At 37.3% G+C, this 19919-nt stretch overlaps 1 protein-coding gene across 5 annotated transcripts in view; it reads right to left on the minus strand.

The window, feature by feature from the left end:
• The window catches only part of scaper (S-phase cyclin A-associated protein in the ER), a 327794-nt gene that overhangs the window by 261496 nt on the left and 46379 nt on the right, over window positions 1-19919 (minus strand). For all 5 annotated transcript variants that reach the window (XM_073025528.1, XM_073025526.1, XM_073025530.1 and 2 more), the window contains exons 5-8: window positions 11653-11753; window positions 10433-10564; window positions 8556-8707; window positions 3138-3406 (exon numbers count right to left, since the gene is read on the minus strand). In XM_073025528.1, coding sequence (XP_072881629.1) covers window positions 3138-3406; window positions 8556-8707; window positions 10433-10564; window positions 11653-11753 — 654 coding nt within the window. The remainder of the gene's footprint in view (window positions 1-3137; window positions 3407-8555; window positions 8708-10432; window positions 10565-11652; window positions 11754-19919) is intronic.

Consider the following 19919-nt stretch of genomic DNA (forward strand, 5'->3'; position numbering starts at 1 on the left):
GGGCTTTGGGGTTTTAATGTTTTTACTGTCATTCATTCTTTGGGGGGGATCTTGTTTTCGTGGATGTCTGTGAAGAACAAGAATTTCAGGATATATATTGTATACAGTTCTCTGTTATTCAATGAAACTACTGAACTATTGAAATCCAAAGGGCACAATTAAATCTAAAAAGGCCTTGTGTGGTTGCTGAGGGTGTTCCCTGTATTTTTCTTTTGGTGCCATGATAGCCAGAACTGTACACATTATTCCATTTCTGGCCTAACATATTTTATGGTTCTTTTGTTCTCAATTTCATACCACTTGCTATGGTATTCTTTCTTATTTACTCTCTCCAAATTAATTACCTCTCAGTTTCAATATTTTAATATTACAATATTAATATTTAGATAATGAATGAAATATCATTGAATATTAATATAGTGCTTAAACATTTATATGGGTGGAGCAGTCCTTATCTGAAATTCCAAAATCCGAAAACCTCTGATATCCGAAATTTTTTTTGTATGTGCTGACATGATGTGATAAATGGAAAATTCAACAAGGCACTAGGAAGGTTCTGTGCACCAAAGACAGTTCTGAGAAGTGATATCACATATGTAATTAACAGAAGTCAATGAAAAATAGGAAAACGATGGTTAAAGCAAAAAACTGTACTGAAAGAGTGGATTTGTCAGTGAACATATACTGATCATGAAAGAAGCAAAGATCTATCACACTGAAATGAAAATTGAAGACCATTGTGAATATTCTACAGGTTGGTTGCAGATACTTAAGAAAAGGCACAACATTAAATTTTTAAAGATTTGTGGTGATGAAGCATCTGATCACGAAGCAGCAGAGAAATTAATTGATGAGCTTGCCACGATTGTCGCTGATGAAAATCTAACACGCTGAATGACTGCATTATCACATATGCGATGAACAAGTGTAATTCAAAGAATGCTTAATGGCAGCATATAAATTCAAGACTTGGGAATGATGGCAATAGCAAACAGCCACTGATTGTCCACCTGGGCAACCAAAGTAATGACTGCTTACCTTTCTGACTGTTCAATGTACACATTAATCTTCAGGGTATATGTATAAGCTCTGTATGTAATGTAAATAAATTTCATGTTTAGACTTGAGCTTCATCCCCCAAGGTATCTCATTACATAGAAAGAAACATAGAAACCCACAGCACATTACAGGCCCTTTGGACCACAACGTTGTGCCAACCATGTAACCTACTCCAGAAACTGCCTAGAATTTCCCTACCGCATAGCCCTCTATTTTTCACAGGTCCATGTACCCATCTCAGATTTTCTTAAAAGACCCTATTGCATCTGCCTCTACCACCTTTGCTGGCAGTGCATTCTACGCACCCACCAATCTCTGTATAAAAAAACTTAGCTCTGACATCCCTCTTGTACCAACTTCCAAGCACCTTAAAACCATGTTCCCTTGTGTTAGCCATTTCAGCCCTGGGAAAAAGCCTCTGGCTATCCACACGATCAATGCCTCTCACTATCTTATACACCTCTATCAGGTCACCTCTCATTCTCCGTTGCTCCAAGGAGAAAAGGCCAAATTCACTCATACTATTCTTATAAGGCATGCTATCTAATCCAAGCAACATCCTTGTACATTTCCTCTGCACTCTCTCTATAGTATCCACATCCTTCCTGTAATGAGGTGACCAGAACTGAACACAATACTCCAAGTGGAGTCTAACTAACGTCTTATATAGCTGTAACATTACCTCACGGCTCTTGAACTCAATCCCACAGTTGATGAAGGCCAACCCACCATATACCTTCTTAACAACAACGTCAACCTGCAGAGCAGCTTTGAGTGTCTGATGGACACGGACGCCAAGATCTCTCTGACCCTCCACACTGCCAGGAGTCTTATTATTAATATTATTTTCTGTGCTCAGATTTGACCTACCTAAACGAACCACTTCACACTTATCTGGGTTGAACTCCATCAGCCACTTCTCAGCCCAGTTCTGGATCCTATTAATGTTGCGCTGTAACTTCTAACAACCCTCCAGAACAGATCCCTGCGGGACAGCACTGGTCACCGTCCTCCATGCAGAATACCAACCATCCACAACTACCCTTTGCCTTCTGTGGGTAAGCCAATTCTGGATCCACAAAGCAAGGTCTCCTTGGATCCCATGCCTTATTACTTTCTGAATGAGCCTCACATGGGGAACCTTATCAATTGCCTTACTGAAATTTGTATACATTACATCCACTGCTCTACCTTCATGAAATATTTTATATTTTAAAATCCCATAAAAAATCTTTAACACTTCCGGCACGAAGCATTTCAGGTAAGGGGTACTCAACCTGTATTTTAATGATAAAGCAAAAATAATGTGATTATGCTGTTTATATGTATCATAGATACAAATTAATTTACAAGCCAACTAGTGACCATGATGATAATTCCATAAAACCAATTTAAGCAACTAAGTAGAAAATTAATAATAGCCTAAAGTATGACCACTAGCAAAAAAAGAAATCAGTTTCAGTGAGTCAGAACATTAAGAGAAGTGGTCACTTGCATACAGAGTATTTGGCAAGAACGTAAATCCTATGTCAAGCACTTAGTGCACATGAACCTTATTCCCTTATTGCTGTGGACTGCACTGAATAACTTGCAGAACTATGTGACCTTGACAACAGAGGCAATGGATTAAGTACTGGCAAGTATTCTTAGAAGAACAGCCAAGAAAGAAGTTCTCCTTTCAGAAGCCAAAGCAAGAAAAATTTGAAAAACATATAATAGCAAATGAACTATAGAGAAATAATATGAGGTTAACTTCTAAAATGGAAAAGTTTATTCACACTCCTCAATGTTATCTACATAGCCACCTCATATCAAAGGCTAATTAATGCTGGCTATATACTATAAAGGACATTTCATAGGAGGATATATCCTACCCTGTCTGCTCCATCATTTTAGATTAGTTTTCACGCCAAAGATAAAGCAGGAATACATTATATTGTTTTAAACCTCATACCTTGATGGAACAGCACAGAACGTTAAAAATTTCCCCTGATATATTTTTATTAATCTTGGAGTGTTCACTGCTAACATACAATACTGCTCAACAATTTACATTTGTTTACTATCATATACCATACCTTAAAGCTGTCCATAGAAGAATCTTCATTCTGGTTGTTTAACTTTTCTGGTGTAACAGTAACACTATCAGAACTGGGGCTGGTTTGTTCAAATTCTAGGTCTCCATTCTGTGAAACTGAGACTCCATTTTCCTTATCACTGTCATCCTTAAGACTCAGATACATAGTTCCTGAGATCTTAGTACCGGCATTAGCAGCCATTGTGGCAGAACGTGACCGTGTTGCTCTTCCACGCTGCACTGTCTCCCATCCTTCAGTATCTTTACTGTCTAAGAGAAAATGGAGAAAGAGAATATGTCTGCAAAAGAGTGCGTTAATCTATAGCTCCATGATCATAAAACCAGATAGCATTGGAAGCATGATGAGTATCGAGTTTTCACGCATGAATATTGCAAGGTCCCAAGTCTCACGTGTACAATTAATAGTCTTCATGAATAAATATTTGAGCTTTATGTAAAGTGACATGATATAGACTTTTGTTCCAAATGAGAACCTTTTTCAACATAAAGCTTAGATGTTTATTAAAAGATTCACTGATGTATTTCCCAAGCACCCTGCTATTAACTAAACATCTTCTAAGCCACTATGTCTCCTTATCTTTGGGAAGAAGGCTAACAACATGTAGAAACATCAAGACATTTGGTTTAAATACCTTGACTAAACCAATGTAAAACTTCCTGGAAAATTTTTTTTGAAAATTCCGTTAGAAACTACAGCACATAAAAAAAATTAAATTACTATGGCGACTTAATCTTCTCATAAAAAAGTACAACCATTATTGAAAAGGAAAAAATAGTTAACTATCTACTACTCCAGTGGATAAAGATAGAAACCTATGCAGCAGATGATCCCAGGCTTGATCCTCAGCTACACATCAAAACATGAATTGGACTTCCTTTATGTCTGGGTGGATGGTGGGTCAGGTTTTGGTAAGGTTACAGGGAGAAGGCAGGAGAATGGGGTTGAGGGGGAAAATAAAACAGTTATTTACAGGAAAAAAATACAATTGAATTTTATGAAAAACTATACATAAACAAAGACTCACAAATATCAAGACAAACTATGTAAATAATACTGACAACATGGGTTCCAAAGAGTCCTTGAAAGTAAGTTTGTAGATTGTATAATCATAGTGAATGAAGTTATCCACGCTGGTTCAGGAACCTGATGGTTGTAGGGTAATAACTGTTCCTGAATCTGGTAGTATGGGACTGAAGGTTTCTGTACCCCTTACCTAATGGTAGAGGGCTTGGTCTGGATGGTGGGAATCTCTGATGATGGGCTCAATGGTGGGGAGGGCTTCCCCTGTGATTAACTGGGCTGTATCCACTACTTTCTGTGGCCTTTTCTGTTCCTGAGCAACTTGTTAAGATATTCTCCACTGTGCATCTATAGAAGTTCAAAGTTTTTACTGTGATCAAATACCAGATCCTCTGCTATGGTAGGTTTCTTCATATACTTGTAGAGCAGTCACATGGGAACAAAGCCTAACTGTGGTCATATTTAGTAGATGCTCCCCAAAGAGCTAATCCCATCTGCCCATGTTTGGCTAATAGCCCTTTAAACCTTTCCTATCTATGTATATATCTATACAGCTAATATGCCTGTCTCAATTATTTCTGGCAGTTCATTCCAAATGCAGGGCACCCTTTATGTGAAGAAGCTGCCCTGCTGCCCCTTTTAAACCTCTCACCTCTGATCTTAAACTTATGCCCTCTTGCTTTTAGTATCCCCTCCCTGGCAAAAGACTACATGCTCACAAATTTCGATATTTACAATATTAATACCAAGACTCTTAAATATTGAATCCTTCAAACTGGAAGATCTGCATCAACATAGAGATTTTGAATAGAGGGTGAATCAACCCATGTTACTCTCATATGCTGGTGAGTTATAGAAATTTCCAGTAAAGATACTGTGAAACAAATACAAAAATCAGAAAGGAGAGAAATAGGTGCACAAATGGACAAATATGCTTAATTTTGGCAAGTCAAGAAGGAAAAGGTTTCCAAGACTAGATTTGATCAACTTAAAAACAAGCAACCAGACACAAGAGTAGATGTAAAATTTTATGAGTATGGGGAATACAAAAAGCTGGCTGAAAAAAAGTTTATTAGACACATCTCAATGTGCAACTTGATAGAAAATAAAGCAGTTTAATCTGTGATCAGGAAACAACATCACAGCTTCCTGTGATGTTCACTTCACTTCACTTCCTTCACTCAGAAGGAAGGCTTTTGTATCAATGCATCAACGCTCATGTCAACATATTCCCAATCAAACTGACAATGGAAAATCTTTCCACCATACACAGCCATATATCTTTGAAAAATGACAGGACAACAAAAATACTGGAAACACTCAGAAGGTCACACAGCAGAAAAGAAAGAATTCATATTTTAAGTCAATGACATTTCAGAAGGATTGAGCCAAACAAATTTTATATTGCAGAGAAAAGAGAGCAGTACAAAGAGTATATCTGCTGTAAGGTATACAAGTGCAACTGAACAACAGTGGTGGTGGCAGTTACAGGAGATGGTGATAGAATGTAAATCACAAATGGAGGTCTAAAGATGACATGAAAAGAACAGACAAAAAGTGGAGAGAGAAGTAAAAAGTAAAAAGGAAAAGAAAGCAATCCAGGAACTGAGTGATAAAAGCAGTAGAAGCAAAACACCACAAATGCTGGAAATTTGAAATGATATGACAGGTTGATGACCTGTCATTAGATCTAGCCAATTCTGATCTAAACTGAGAGGGCTGATAATCTGAAAGTATTACCACCTGCTGGTTATCTGTATTCAATATTAGGTCCTAAGGCAACATGTCCGTTCAGAAGATACTCTTCCCTTCCTGTTAGACTGTTTGAGGTAACGTATTTTTATTCTTTTTTACTTCTCTTCTAATATTTGTATATTCATGCACTTGTAATGCTACTGTAACACTATAATTTCCTTCCGATCAATAAAGCATCTATCTATCTTATATTGGTCATAATTAGAACTGGACAAAAATAGGTTAAAGTGGAAACAGGGTAGAGAATTAAAGTGACGGACAACTGGAAGATAACAGCAATACTTGAAAACTAAATGGAGATGTTCTTCTCTACATCATAAGTATCAAATAAATTATACTAAAACGGAAAAGGTACAAATAATTATTGCTTCAGCTGGAAATAATGTATAGATCCTTGGACAAAGAGGAAGAGGTAGAAAGAGTATGAGAGATCTGCAGCTGCACAAGAAATAGAGAGGGTGATGGTATTGAAGGGAACATTACATGATTAGTGGAAATCAGAGAAGATGATCCATTGATAGGGGGATACTGGTGTGTTAGAAAACAAGGTACAAGGGAAAGGGGGCAAGAGCAGAAATTAAGGAGCAGATTTGGTTGGATACCTGTTGCTCATGCAGAAATAAAAGACAGACGGGTTAAAGTTCCATCAATACAGACACTCACAACTATCTTGACAGCACAAACACCTAATCTGTTTCTATAAAATACTGTACTCCATTCTCTCAGCACTTTTGCTTCCATCATATTTGCTCTGATGGCAACAGTTTCCACAGCAATACTTCCACAATGGAACAGAGTTGCCCAGCAAAGAAACAGGCCTTATGTTTCCACCTATCCATGCTGACCAAGATGCCCATCTGCACTTTGCCTATTTCCCTATATTTGGCCCACATTCACTTACTCCTTTCCTATCCACAAATCTGTTCAATTGATTCTTAAACGTTGTCATTCCACCAGCCTCTACCAGCTGCTCTGGCAGCTGGTTTCATCTACACACCATCCATCCAGCTTTAGACACCCATAGCCTTAGGGAAAAAACTGTGACTGTATACCTTATTATGGCCAGTAAAATTTCATTGACTTCTATAAGGTCACCCCTTAGCCTCCTACACTCCAGTGAGAACGATCTTAGCTGATCCAATTTCTCCCTGTAAACTATGCTCTCCATTCCAGACCACGTCCAATGTTCTGGATCTTACAAAGAGGTTTTCCCCAGTCACAGTATCAATGTAAAAGCATACCAGGACATGACTTAATAAAGCTTGCATTCCCTGCACAACCTACATTTTCATAAGCCGTAGAAACCAAGCAAAGGAAGTCAGAATATAAATAACTTTCCTTGTGTCAATACAATGATTGAATATGTGATGTAAACAGGAGTCATAGGGTTAAAGTTGATACAACAGAGATTTAAAAGGAGATTCAATCCCAGACAGGCCTTGCATGTGTCGCTTGAGACTGCCAGAGTGCCTGCTTGGCTATGTTTATGTTGTAGCAGACTCAAGATAAAGTGAACACTTCGTGTCGCAATTTTTGACTATTTTGTTATTACTGAAATATTTGGTGAAAATGTTGATGTTGCGCAGTCCTACCACAGAGGTTTGTTCTTCTGGCACATGCGGTACAGCAAATTACAGAAAGGGTGGTGGCAATGTTGTGTTAAAATTGAGGAGTTTGTCCCATCAGTAGTGTGACTTTTTATAACTTGGACTCAGGCTGTGGAAACTCAACATACAGTAAAAATATAGGAATGTCTAGTTTAAACATTGTTTAGAAAGAACACTTTCTACATTATTACCCATTATTAAATGTGTTATTTGAATATTAGGTGATAAAATAAAATATTAAGCTCAAAGACATCCTAGTATCTTTAAAATCAAGAGAATGTTTATCTGTTGGTAACTTGGAAGGTAGTACCTTCAGATTATTACCCTGTTTTTTAAAAAAATGCAATAAGTGGTTGTACACACTCTAGGTCTTTTTCCATTCAAAAACCTCATACAAACTTTCCTCAAGTTTTTCTAAAAATCCTAAATATCAGCATTAATTGTAAAATTAAAATAAATAAAATTACATATCCTTTCATTTCAATTTACAATATACACTATAAAGGATACAGCTATCAGTGGATAGACATTTTCTAAACAAATAATTTTTTTGAAGAGACATTAATATCCTGCATGTTATAACACAAAATTTCTTTTGTTTATAGTTTTAAGACCAAGCTTAGTTATTGTGCTCACTTCATAAATTGCCGTGGACAAAATAAAGAATTTACAATCCTAATCAAGATAGAATATTTTCTAGCATAAACACACAAGATCTGAATTAATCTATGTACACGGCAGATTCTGGATAGCTGGATATACAATTTAGAAAATTAAGTAAATAGCAAGTGTCAAGTTCAGATAACTAAGTTAAATTTTCCTTCAACTAAATGTCAATACAAAGAGAAAAACAAGGGTGGTTTTCGAACTGCACCGAGAGGTGACATAACTTCCCTTCAGTCCAGAAGTAATACATCTCCTTTTTCCATCTCTGTGCTGGCATGGGTGAGTATGTATATAAATAAAGTACTGAAGTTGTTCTAGGATTTTGTTTTATGATGATAACATAACTCACCATTTGGATGCAATCTAATCCGCGGTGAGGACTTCTGGATGTGTTTTGAAGCTGCAGAAATAGTTGTACCTGCTCCATTAGCTTTTACTTTGTCAGCCCAACTGACACCTGTTGGAGCAAGGCGAGCTGCTACCAAGGCTGTGGGTGCTGCCCTAAATAGAAAATATTTAGATTCAGATGCAAACCATGAGGAGCAACTGTTACTAACACCAAAGTATAAAAAGGATGTTGAGACCAGGCTTCCCAATTTGGTTCTAAATACCAAATCTCTAATTCACAATGCCTCTCAAACTCTATGTCTACACGTAGATGCTACATCCACTAAGCAGATGAGCAATGTGAAACGCGAAGTGTTTATCTTAACATGTCAATGATTTTAGTCCTAACTCTTAGTCCAAATCCGTTATGCATTATAAATGTTAAAATAGCACTTTCAGTCACATACTCAACATAATTTTCAGTCTCTAATTCTGTGTCTCAAATTTATTAATAAGAATCCAGTGAGGCAAAACACAAGCAACAACAGAAAATAGTTTTATACAGAATATATATTAGCTGCTCTGTGATCCTGGATGAGGAATCCAACTGTTTGAATTCCTTGTAAATCAGCATGTCAATATCAACCAACATTTACAGTCCACTTTGATAATCAATAGACATTTCCTGAGGTAATCCATAACAAAATAGCCAATGCATTGAACCAACTCTTCAGCAGTCTTCAACCACAATAAGTCATGAACTTTCTTCAGTGGCAATGTGTTTAATAAATTAAAAGGAGTCCCATGTAAGTAACGTTACACGAAGTTCAAACTACATGTATTAATCTCACATTGGATTACTTTAATAAGATGGCATTTATGTCAGAACAAAGAATAACACTGTTAACAAATTAGGCATTGAATAAGGTAGTGTACCTACTGCATATAAATAAATGTTTTCAATTATACAAAGATTGGGTGCTGTGCAATCCTGTGAAGAGATTTAGCATCCTTTGACACCAACATTTTATTTTAAAACATGTTCTTCAAATAAAATGGAGATCAGTATGCTCAATTTAACACAACTGCCTACACTGCTTTATCACCCACTATTAATCATTGCTAAAGAGATTTGTTGTCACAACGAAATAATAGGCATCACTTTCTCTAAATTTTTCCTTCCTATTTTTGTCTAGAGATCAATAATGGGTTCCTTTATTTGTTGAGTAATTTAAACATGTTAAATTATATGAAAAGCACTTGAGAAGAGCAAGATTTTATACCATCGCTTGAGACACCTTGGTGGCACTAAGTCTGTTCCAAATTCATTTCAACATTAAGGAATGATCACTTGTCATGAACATCATCAGACACACAAAAAAAAATCAATAGAACACCATTACTATACAACATTATCAGTTTATCCCAATGTCAGAAGACTGGAATTTCAGGCTCCACTCCAAGTCCTAAACCCATCATCTAAATTGCTCTCCTATGCCCAAAACAACACAAATCTATATTTTTAAAGGTAAACAACAAAGAAAATAAGACAGCACTATTGGAAAAGGAGGAAGTTCTCCTGGTGCTTTGATGACAGTATTTTTTTCAGCTGATTATCCCATAAATAGGTTAGTTGATCATTTATCAACATTTGTTTGAGAGATTATATTGTGCACAAGTTGGCTGCCTATAATAACATAAAATGTTATGTAGCGGTAGGTAATTAGTTTACCTGTAACATGTACAGAACTGCAGCATGCTATACAAACCAAATTTTTTGAATAATCCAGAAAACTGGCCTCAAATCATTGGACCCAGAAGTATAACTGGTTTGTATTCCATAGGAAGGGTATATAAGTGTTTTCAATTATCAGCTTAAAAAAAGGTAGCACTGCTTACATAGTATTGGGAGCGCCAAAATTTAAGCTCCTTCGAGCATTTGATGTAGTGCAAATCCTGTCTGCAGGCGGACTTGGCATAACATGTCTTCCTGGTGACATTTTCCTCACCTCCCAGGCAAGAGATGTAGGTCTGAAACAAGTGAAACAAAAACCAGAATTTGAAGTTATGAGATGCACATAACGCTGTATGCATTTATGATTCCATGTGCAGAAAGAAAATGGAGGCATCAGAGAAAGAAAAATAAAATTTCACAAAGATGATAACCAAAACTTAGAAAATGTTATCTAGTTTCTTTTCAAAAAAATGTAAACGCTATACATCCAATTTCATCTGATAACATGCAAAAATAATGCATCTGCAGAACAGATACCACCAATAAAGCTGACCCACTGAAAATATTACTGTCATGGACAAGAATAACAAATATTTCTCACTGTAGCTGTTCAAAGTTCAGATAATGCTCTGACTGAGGAAGTGTGCATTCATTTTAATTTTTATAACCTGTTTTGTTCTTTTAACTTTATAAATGATACAAGAAAATAAATTTTCTGTGGTGCTTTCTACAATCTGCTTTATTTAAACTAACACAATTGGAAACAAACACATATCAACATTTCTGACATAACTATTAATCTGGATCTGAAAAATTGAACAAAATCACGTCATACCCCAAAGCAACATAATTGGTCTAACTTTTGGACGTAGCTCAACCGTGATGTGGTTTACGAGGAAAAATATTAAACTGAAGGTGGCCCTAGAAAAATTGCAATAACATTCTTTCAACAGTAACCTACAATAGTAGTACCTAGCTGAGCATTTGGCAGTAACTACAGTACCACTGTCCAACAGATGGGTCCTGGAATGGTTATCGATAAATGGAAGTGAATGGTTTCCTTCTGAATGGGTGAGCAAGGAGTAAGCATACAAAACATACTGCACTACTACATTTTGGTATAAATGTAGTATAACAAGTATAAAACCCAAACTAAGATGGGTATTGAAATACATTTCATTCTGCCCATCTTTAATTATCTTTTAAAAATGATTTGTAAAGATGTGATGTAGGGTTGTCGTGGAATTCCTTTCCAAGGCCTCCATCTCAAGTGTATTGGACTGGCTATTTTTCTAAAAGTAGCAGTTAAGACCAAATGCCAATTTAACAGAATACAGCTATCATTCCTTAATACAGATCATTCAGGTCAAATGTGGAGTTCTACCTGTTTTGTGCATCAGTCTTCTCCAACTTTTCCTGGAGCTGAAGCCAATCTATCAAGGCCTTGAAATCACGCACATAGTTATCCAGCATCATTAAGACTTCCTGAAAAAGAAATTCATTACAGTTTCATTGCCAGCCACATTTCCTGCATGACCCTGCATCTCACAAAATATAAACTGTGTGAGCATACTTTAAGGGAGCAGATCCTTCTACCCCAGCACAAGAAAATTGCTGTTTTACCAGTGAGAACCAAACATCAGCATGTTTAGTTTAGTATTTCAATTAAAATTACAAAATTCAAAATCAAGTTTCAACTTTATTTACCACATATACGTCAAAACTCAGATTTGGGCTTGCTGATCCAGGACTCTAGCCAAAAAGGCTCAACTTCTGGACTTCCAATTCAACACTTAAGCCTTGATCCTTGGCTATTAATCCCAAGGACCCGGTTCCTCCTGCCCGCACAGTATTCCAAGTTCAGAACCCACTAATAACTTGATAACCCTAGCCCTTGTCAAAACTGGTTTGTAGGCCGACATCTGGCCAGACATCCCGGCCTGGTCCATGGATGTCCCATGTCTGTGTCACTGGCCTCTGAATATGGAGTGGAGACTCTGGCATGATCTCTAATGCCCCCACATTCCTGATTCAAGACCCTAACTAGACCTCTAACTTCCCTCTCTGTCCCTGAAACCACCTTTACAAACCTGAAAAAACCCCACAAAACATAACTTTAATTTTGAATTTAGGCTTTTTTTTTGTATACTACGTATACAATATATATTTAGAATGAAAATTGAAAAATCATATACTTCTTATTTTATTTATTGAGGGGTATAATGAAATACGGTACAAAGAAAATCACGTTTCTTAAACTTTTTCTCGTCTGTCTTTATTCTACCAAGTGCGACACTCGGGCTTTGTCCAAGGGAGCATTTCAGATACTGCGCACCCATATGGCTAATAAGGAACAGTGATAATCAGAATTAATGCCAAAAGTCATTGGTTTGTAGTTTGAGTAATTTAAATCTACATATCTAGATTTGGAGAAATTTGAGTGTAGTCATAAAGTCTGCTTGGTTTAACTTCCCCATTCAATAAGGTCATGGCTGATCTGGCCATTGACTCATCTCCACCAACCTGCCTTTTCCCCATAACCCTTTATTCCCCTACTATTCAAAAATTTATCCAACCTTGCTGGTCCAAACATGCTTACAGTAGACCAGCTTTTCTCAAGCTTTTTGCCCTAGAGGAACTCTTGAAATAATTTACCGGTCTCAGGGAGCCCCTGCATAAAAATTATTATATCTACAGCTCATGGTACAGTATGTTAGTGTGAACAGTATGTTGTAGATATAATAATCTAAAAATAATTGTCTATAAAAGTAGAGAATACGTTTTTAGCAAAACTTTCTTGAAATAAAATAGGTAGTTAAGCTTAGCTTACCTTTCTTGAAAGGAATCTTTCTTTCTCTTTCATAAATTTTAAAAACTCATAAGGCAAACATAATAAATTTCTATTAAATAACTGGCTTAAGCCAAAATGGGATTTATTTTTTCTAAAGATAGGCTTGGTAGATTTAATTTAAATAATACTTGTAAATTGACTTTAATTAATGCTATTTACAACATGAAAATTTATTGACAATATTGAATAGTTAAGTTACTAAAAACCATAAGCCAGAGCAATACGAATAAAAATACTGCTTAAGACACAATTTTATACAAGACTTTGAAAAAACATTTTCTTATTAAGTGACATGATCAGGCTCAAATATAGGCCTAGTATGTGAAACCTGTGTTTGTTTTTTGTTGCATAAATACTCATTTCTACAGTGTAGACCATGCGATCTAAAACATTAGTCACTGTGACCAATGGTAGAACCCATCCAATTTTGATCATTCTGCTCATCCATGACAGATTATCCATAACCATAAAACTTCCAGAATATATCTATACTTCCATGAACTCTCATTCAGCAAATGTACTTTATTTTAAATATACTTTAAAGTGAAACCAAATTTGATTATTCAAATTTTGTCCCTTTACATTACAAGCAACCCAAACGCCGTGTACCAGGGATAGTACTTTGAGGCTTTTTAACAGAATGATGAAGAGATGCTTGCTATAATTCCTCTGGAGGTGACAACAACAGAATTAAGGAGATATAAGAAGTGTGTGGCAACATTTGAAGGAAAATGCTTTTAGTGCAACTTTCCCATTTGAGCTCTGGTGCTATAATAGTAGTCCAGTAACCACATCAGATCTTTATTTTTTGTAGAGCCTACATTCTGACCACTACTGTATGTTTACTTTTGATTCCAATCTGTTTTCTTATAATTACAATCAGTGATTGATGCCCCCACTGGTAGCCATCTGGATTTCTTCTGCAGGATTTGTTTAAAACCAGCACAACTACGAAAACAAATTTGGATCTGCTGATAAACATGACAACTGTCAGCTTAAAGTCAGGTTCAACAGGTTGAATGACAGCCAATAATACTCTCAAAATAGTTCACTGGTGTTATTCCTTTTGCACAACAAAGCAAATTCTCAAAAGACAGCAGCTGAAGAATTCAAATCCTACTTCTAACTCAAGGAAATGCAGTCTGAATTTTCACTTTTCTGCTGTTTCTCCATACGTCTTTACGATTTTTTTTGTTGATGCCTTGCCTAAGTGACGCATCAAACTTCTGAACCAGTATGGATAACTTCACTAACCTCATCTCTGAACTTATTCCACAACTCAAGTTCTCGGTATTATCTATCTACTTATTTAGAATTGCACAGTTTGCCTTCTTTTTCACATTGGTTGTTTGGTAGTCTTTCATTGATTCTATTGTATTTCTTTGTTCTCCTACTGTGAATGCCTGCAAGAAAATGAATCTCAAAGTAGTATACAAGACATTAATGTATTTTGATAATAAACTTATTTTGAACTTTGAATTATTTGCAAAGGATTCAATAAAGTTATCTGGACGTCATGATAATTATTGCTATTCACAAATCTTCTAGAAATCCAATGACTTTGGTGCCAGTCTAAACGGAAGCAATGACAACTTGTTCTTGTTATAATGTTGGCTATCCATACTTGCTCAACGTTTCTGAAGAGATACTGTAACTCAGTTACATTTTTCAACTCCTATCATATTACTTTAATGCCTGGTACCTGTGCATAACTAACTTCAGTCCTTGACTTTTATCAATAAACTGCCAAAGTCAATAAGGAACACTAAAATAGTAACATCAGCAGCCACTTGCATTTCCTGCCTTAAAGACAATGTAGCAACATCAAATAAAATATTATAAGATTATCACTTCTGTAGTTAGCCACCTTTGGCACACCACTTTACCTTAAGCTATTGTCACTTGTGCATGCATTTGAGCATTTTATTTGTGCAACTTATGTGCAATATGCATTGCTGAGGAAAAATCAATACCCAAAATGTTTAATATCCAGCCATCTTTTCAGACTCTAGCAAATATTATGTTCAATGCTTGCCATCATTTTCTGCTTTTTAATTCAGTTGTACAAGAATGTCAGTTGTACAACACAACAATATAAAAATTCCCAAAACACAAAAGAGATTCTGCAGATCTTGAGCAGCACACACAAAATGCTGGAAGAGCTAGCAACTCAGGCAGCATCTATGGAGGAGGGTAACCAGTCAACGTTTTGGACCAGGACTTTTCATTAGGACCAGAAAAGAAGGGAGCAAAATTCAGAATAAGAAAGTGCGGGTGGGGGGGGGGGGGCGGGCAAGGAAAGGAGTACTAGCTGGCAGGTGATAGATGAGACCAGGTGAGAGGGAAAGTTGGTGGGTGAAGAAGGGGCAATGAAATAAGAAGCTTTGAGGGGATAGGTGGAAGAGGTAAAGGGCTGAAAAAGGAATTTGAACGTGGGAGAAAGGAAAGGAGGAAAAGACCACAGAGAGTTGATGGGTAGATGAGGATAAGAGGAAGAGTGAGAAGGCAAGCAGAATAGGGGAATAGAAAGAGGAGGTGGTAGGGGGCAAAATTATGGGGAAGTTGAAGAAATCAATGTTCATGCTATCAGGTTGGATGCTACCCATACAGAATATGAGGTGTTGCTCCTCCAACCAAAGTTTGGTCTCATCATGGTGGCGGAGAGGGAGGGGGAGGGGGAGGGGGAGGGGGAGGGGGAGAGGGAGGGGGAGAGGGAGAGGGAGAGGGAGGGAGAGGGAGAGAGAGAGAGAGAGAGAGAGAGACAGACAGACAGAGACAAAAAATCACAGATGGATGACCTGCAGAAATAATGGTAGCAGAGAAGGTTGTGGACAGCCACATCAGAATAGTAGCAGAGGAGGTCATGGACTGATATGTTAGAATGAGAATGGTAGGTCAAACTGAAATGGGTGGCTACTGGGAGATCTTGCCTTTTGCAGGGGGCAGAGCGAAGCTATTTGACAAAGCGGCCCCCACAATTCAGATCTCACTGATGTAGAAGAGGCCACACTGGGAGAACCGGATACAATACATGATCCCAGCAGACTTGCAGGTGAAGTGTTCCCTCACCTAGAAGGACTATTTGGGACCAGGACTGATGATTAATGATGATGTGCAGGGGCAGGTGCAGCAATGTCACACTTATAAGAATAGATGCCAGGAGCAGAATTATTGGGGAGGGACAAGTAGAAAAAGAAGTCACACAGAGGGTGATCTCTGCAGAAAGCTGAGGGGAGGGGGCATGGCAGGGTGAAGGGAAAGAAGTGCTTAGTGTTGGGATCCCTTTGGAGATGGCAGAAGTTACAGAATGAAATGCTGGATATAGAGAATATAAAGAGGCAACAATACAACTTCAATAGCTGTGTTAAACTGAATATACAACACTTCCACTTATCAATAAAGCAACAGAAAATTCACCAATGAACTCACACTATAAAAACAGGTAATAAATCTGGATGATCTAATTTGAAAATAAAATTATAAAAAGCAAGCATACTCCCAAGTTATTGCTTTTATCAATATGATGCATACTTTCAATTAATAACTATACCTTGGAGAAGATGTACATTAAATATAATGGGTTATATTGTTCTTTATATTGGAGAATTGAACCTAACCCACTATAGTCAATGCTGAAGAAAAACTACTCTATTAACATTATGGTTCAATTGGATAATACATTGCAACACAAAAACTGACTGCATACGTCTTCAGTTGAAGAAACTGAACCAGAAATTGCTGGAAACACTGAGCAGGTCAGGTAGAATCTGTGGAAAGAGAAAAGGGTTAAAGACTCAGGTCTGAGACCATTTGTCAGAACTGGGAAACAGTAGAACAAATTGGTTTTTCCAGCAGCAGAGAAGTCAGAGGAGTGATGGGGTAGTACGAAGTGGGTAGTGTGAGGTCATAATATATTAATATGCCAGTGTGAAGCACATTATGCTTCCTTGTTTGTGTCATATATGTTGCTAATAGAAGGGCTATGTCCAGGCCAGCAGGGTAGGCTATACTAGTGGTGAGAAAGAGTAAAAAAAAAGCACAAATGGATGACTTGTAGAAATAGCTATCTCTGATAGAAACATTAAAAAAAAGGCCTACCTAAAGTTGTAGAACTCTGTATTCAGTTCTGAAGGCTGCAAAGTGCCCTGGTGGAAGATGAGCTATTGTTCTATGATAGTTACTAGTTTCATCAGTATCAAAGAATTCAAAATTGTGAAGAAACACAGCATAGAGAGAATGCCTTCAGCGCACCAAATCAGTGTTGACCATCAACCACTATTTACAACTATATAAATCCCAGTTCTTTTAATTCTTCTCACATTCTCATCAACTTTGCCCAGATTCTACCACTCAGCTACATGCTAGGAACATTTTACAATGGTAAATTAGCCTATCAACCTGCAACACCTTGGATGTGGGAGAAAACTAAGCAACCAGGGGAAACATACATAGTCTCAGATAATGTGCAAACTGACAGACAGCACCCAGGTCTCCAGCACTGAGGCAGTGGCTCTACTAGCTGTGTCACTGTACAGCAGTAAGCTGAAAGTAGCAATTCCTTTTACATACAACTTTCACAGATAGCTCTAAGAACATTATAGTGAATGATTTAATTTTGTTTCATCGGGAAACACAATACAGTGAGGTGCCACAACTAGCAATGTGATGAAATAGTTCCTTGGATGTGATGGTTGAAGGCTAAATGTTTTCCAGGACACTAGAAGTTATTTCACTTGCTCAAATGAAACTGTCACAATTCTTTTTACCTCATAAGCAGATTTCACTTCAATTTAATATCTGAAAAAGAAGCATTCTTTAAAACAACAACACACACAAAATGCTGGTAGAACACAGCAGGCTAGGCAGCATCTATAGGGAGAAGCGCTGTCGACATTTCGGGCCGAGACCCTTCGTCTAGTCCTGATGAAGGGTCTCGGCCCGAAACGTCGACAGCGCTTCTCCCTATAGATGCTGCCTAGCCTGCTGTGTTCTACCAGCATTTTGTGTGTGTTGTTGTTTGAATTTCCAGCATCTGCAGATTTCCTTGTGTTTATTCTTTAAAACAGCAACATTTGCTCAGCAATGCACAGAAGTCAGTATTGTGCTAGAGTCCTGGAATATGGCTTCAGCCCTCAACTTTCTGGATTTAGACAAACACTGAGCCAAGCTGAGATTTTACATCATAATGCAATGTAAACCATACACAACTTTATATTTTATACACTTCAGGCCAATTAATTTTTCTTCCAAGTACATCATATTTTTTCCAAATTAGAGCTCCATGTTTAAATGGTCTGAGGGACAGTGTTTATAAGCATAACCACATCTTCCAGCACATCTATTCTGTTCTCAAAGAGCCAAGACAAAGACATATTTAAGTATGAAGTCAGGGTCAAGATATGCATATACATGGCCTCTCCCACACCCAAAGAATACTCAAGTAAAAATCCATTATCCACCTTTATTCTGAAGCATTCTTTAAAATGCAGAGGAAAGGCATGCTGATCAACTGCTAGCTTACAGCCATGTAGAATTCTGTTCAGTGTTATCTCTCTAATCAGTTCCAAGCACCTGTAACCTAAAGCTCATTTGGTGAACAAGGGAATACAAACAAGACATGCAGCTGGAGTGGCCCCCGTACTCGTTGGTGCGCATCTTTCTCCTTACAGCGATGAAGGCCATTTTGTCAAGGAGGACAGCAGAGAACAAAAGTGGCTCTGAAAACACCGATACAGACAGGCAGATAACGAAGTATAGATGTACAGCTAAAATTACCAATTAGTTTACCAATTGGCTGCAACGGATTCGATTGGTTTGTAATTAATTCTAGTTACTGGCGCATACAGCAGGACGGTTGGCGCCAACCCTTTGTCCTGCTGACATACAATACCAATGCATAGGACCCAAGGGTCCTGGACATCAATACCTCTCTCTGCCTCACCTACAGCAGCCAGTGCTGAAGATATACCCTGTGGTGCTGAAACAGTGGGAAGTTCTGCTGCAGGAGAAGACGCTGACAAGAAAGAAGTCTTTATGAGATCAGCAGTGTAAGAGCAAGCTTCTTGCTGAAATAAACTCCACTGTGAGACAGGTTTTCTTGTGTATGAAGGGGATTTATTTTCTGAAGGTCAAGCTTGCCACACAAACAACACTGAAGTACAACTTTCAAATTATCATCCACTAGGACATTCCTTTACCTAGAAAATTGAGCTCTGCTCTCTTTTAATTTCTTTCCATGGAAATGTACTGTGACTGAGAGAAACAACAGCCTCATTCATAGCATATTGTACAGCACAAGTAACACAGGTACAGTTCCTCAGTAAAGTACAGTACTGATTGTGGGAGCATGTTTTCTTTTGACACTGACATGCTTGCAAAAAGACCAGATGATCGTATGCCATTGCTTATCTTTGCAACGATTTCCTAGATTAATTCAGAAACTATTATTCCGTATAAAATAAAGCAAAAGCTCACTTTACGGTAGTGCTATTTTGATTTTCTTCCCCACAAATAAACTTTCCTCATTTATAGGATTTCCATCTTTTAATCATGCATTCGTGATTACAGAATCATAGATTGCTGCATGACACAACTCTGGCTGTATGTACAAGTTATCTTAACTCAAATCAAGATTCAAGATTGCTAATGTCATTTCCAGTGCACAAGTGTGAAGGAGAACGAAATAATTGTTACTCCAGATCTAATGTAACACAAAGAAACAATAAGATCAAGAACACAATAATTTAAAAAAACACAACAAATATAAACACATAAGATAGCTTAAATACATTGATTGTACA

This window comes from Hemitrygon akajei, chromosome 21 (genome assembly GCF_048418815.1).
Source record: "Hemitrygon akajei chromosome 21, sHemAka1.3, whole genome shotgun sequence".
In the NCBI taxonomy this organism is placed as follows: Eukaryota; Metazoa; Chordata; class Chondrichthyes; order Myliobatiformes; family Dasyatidae; genus Hemitrygon; species Hemitrygon akajei.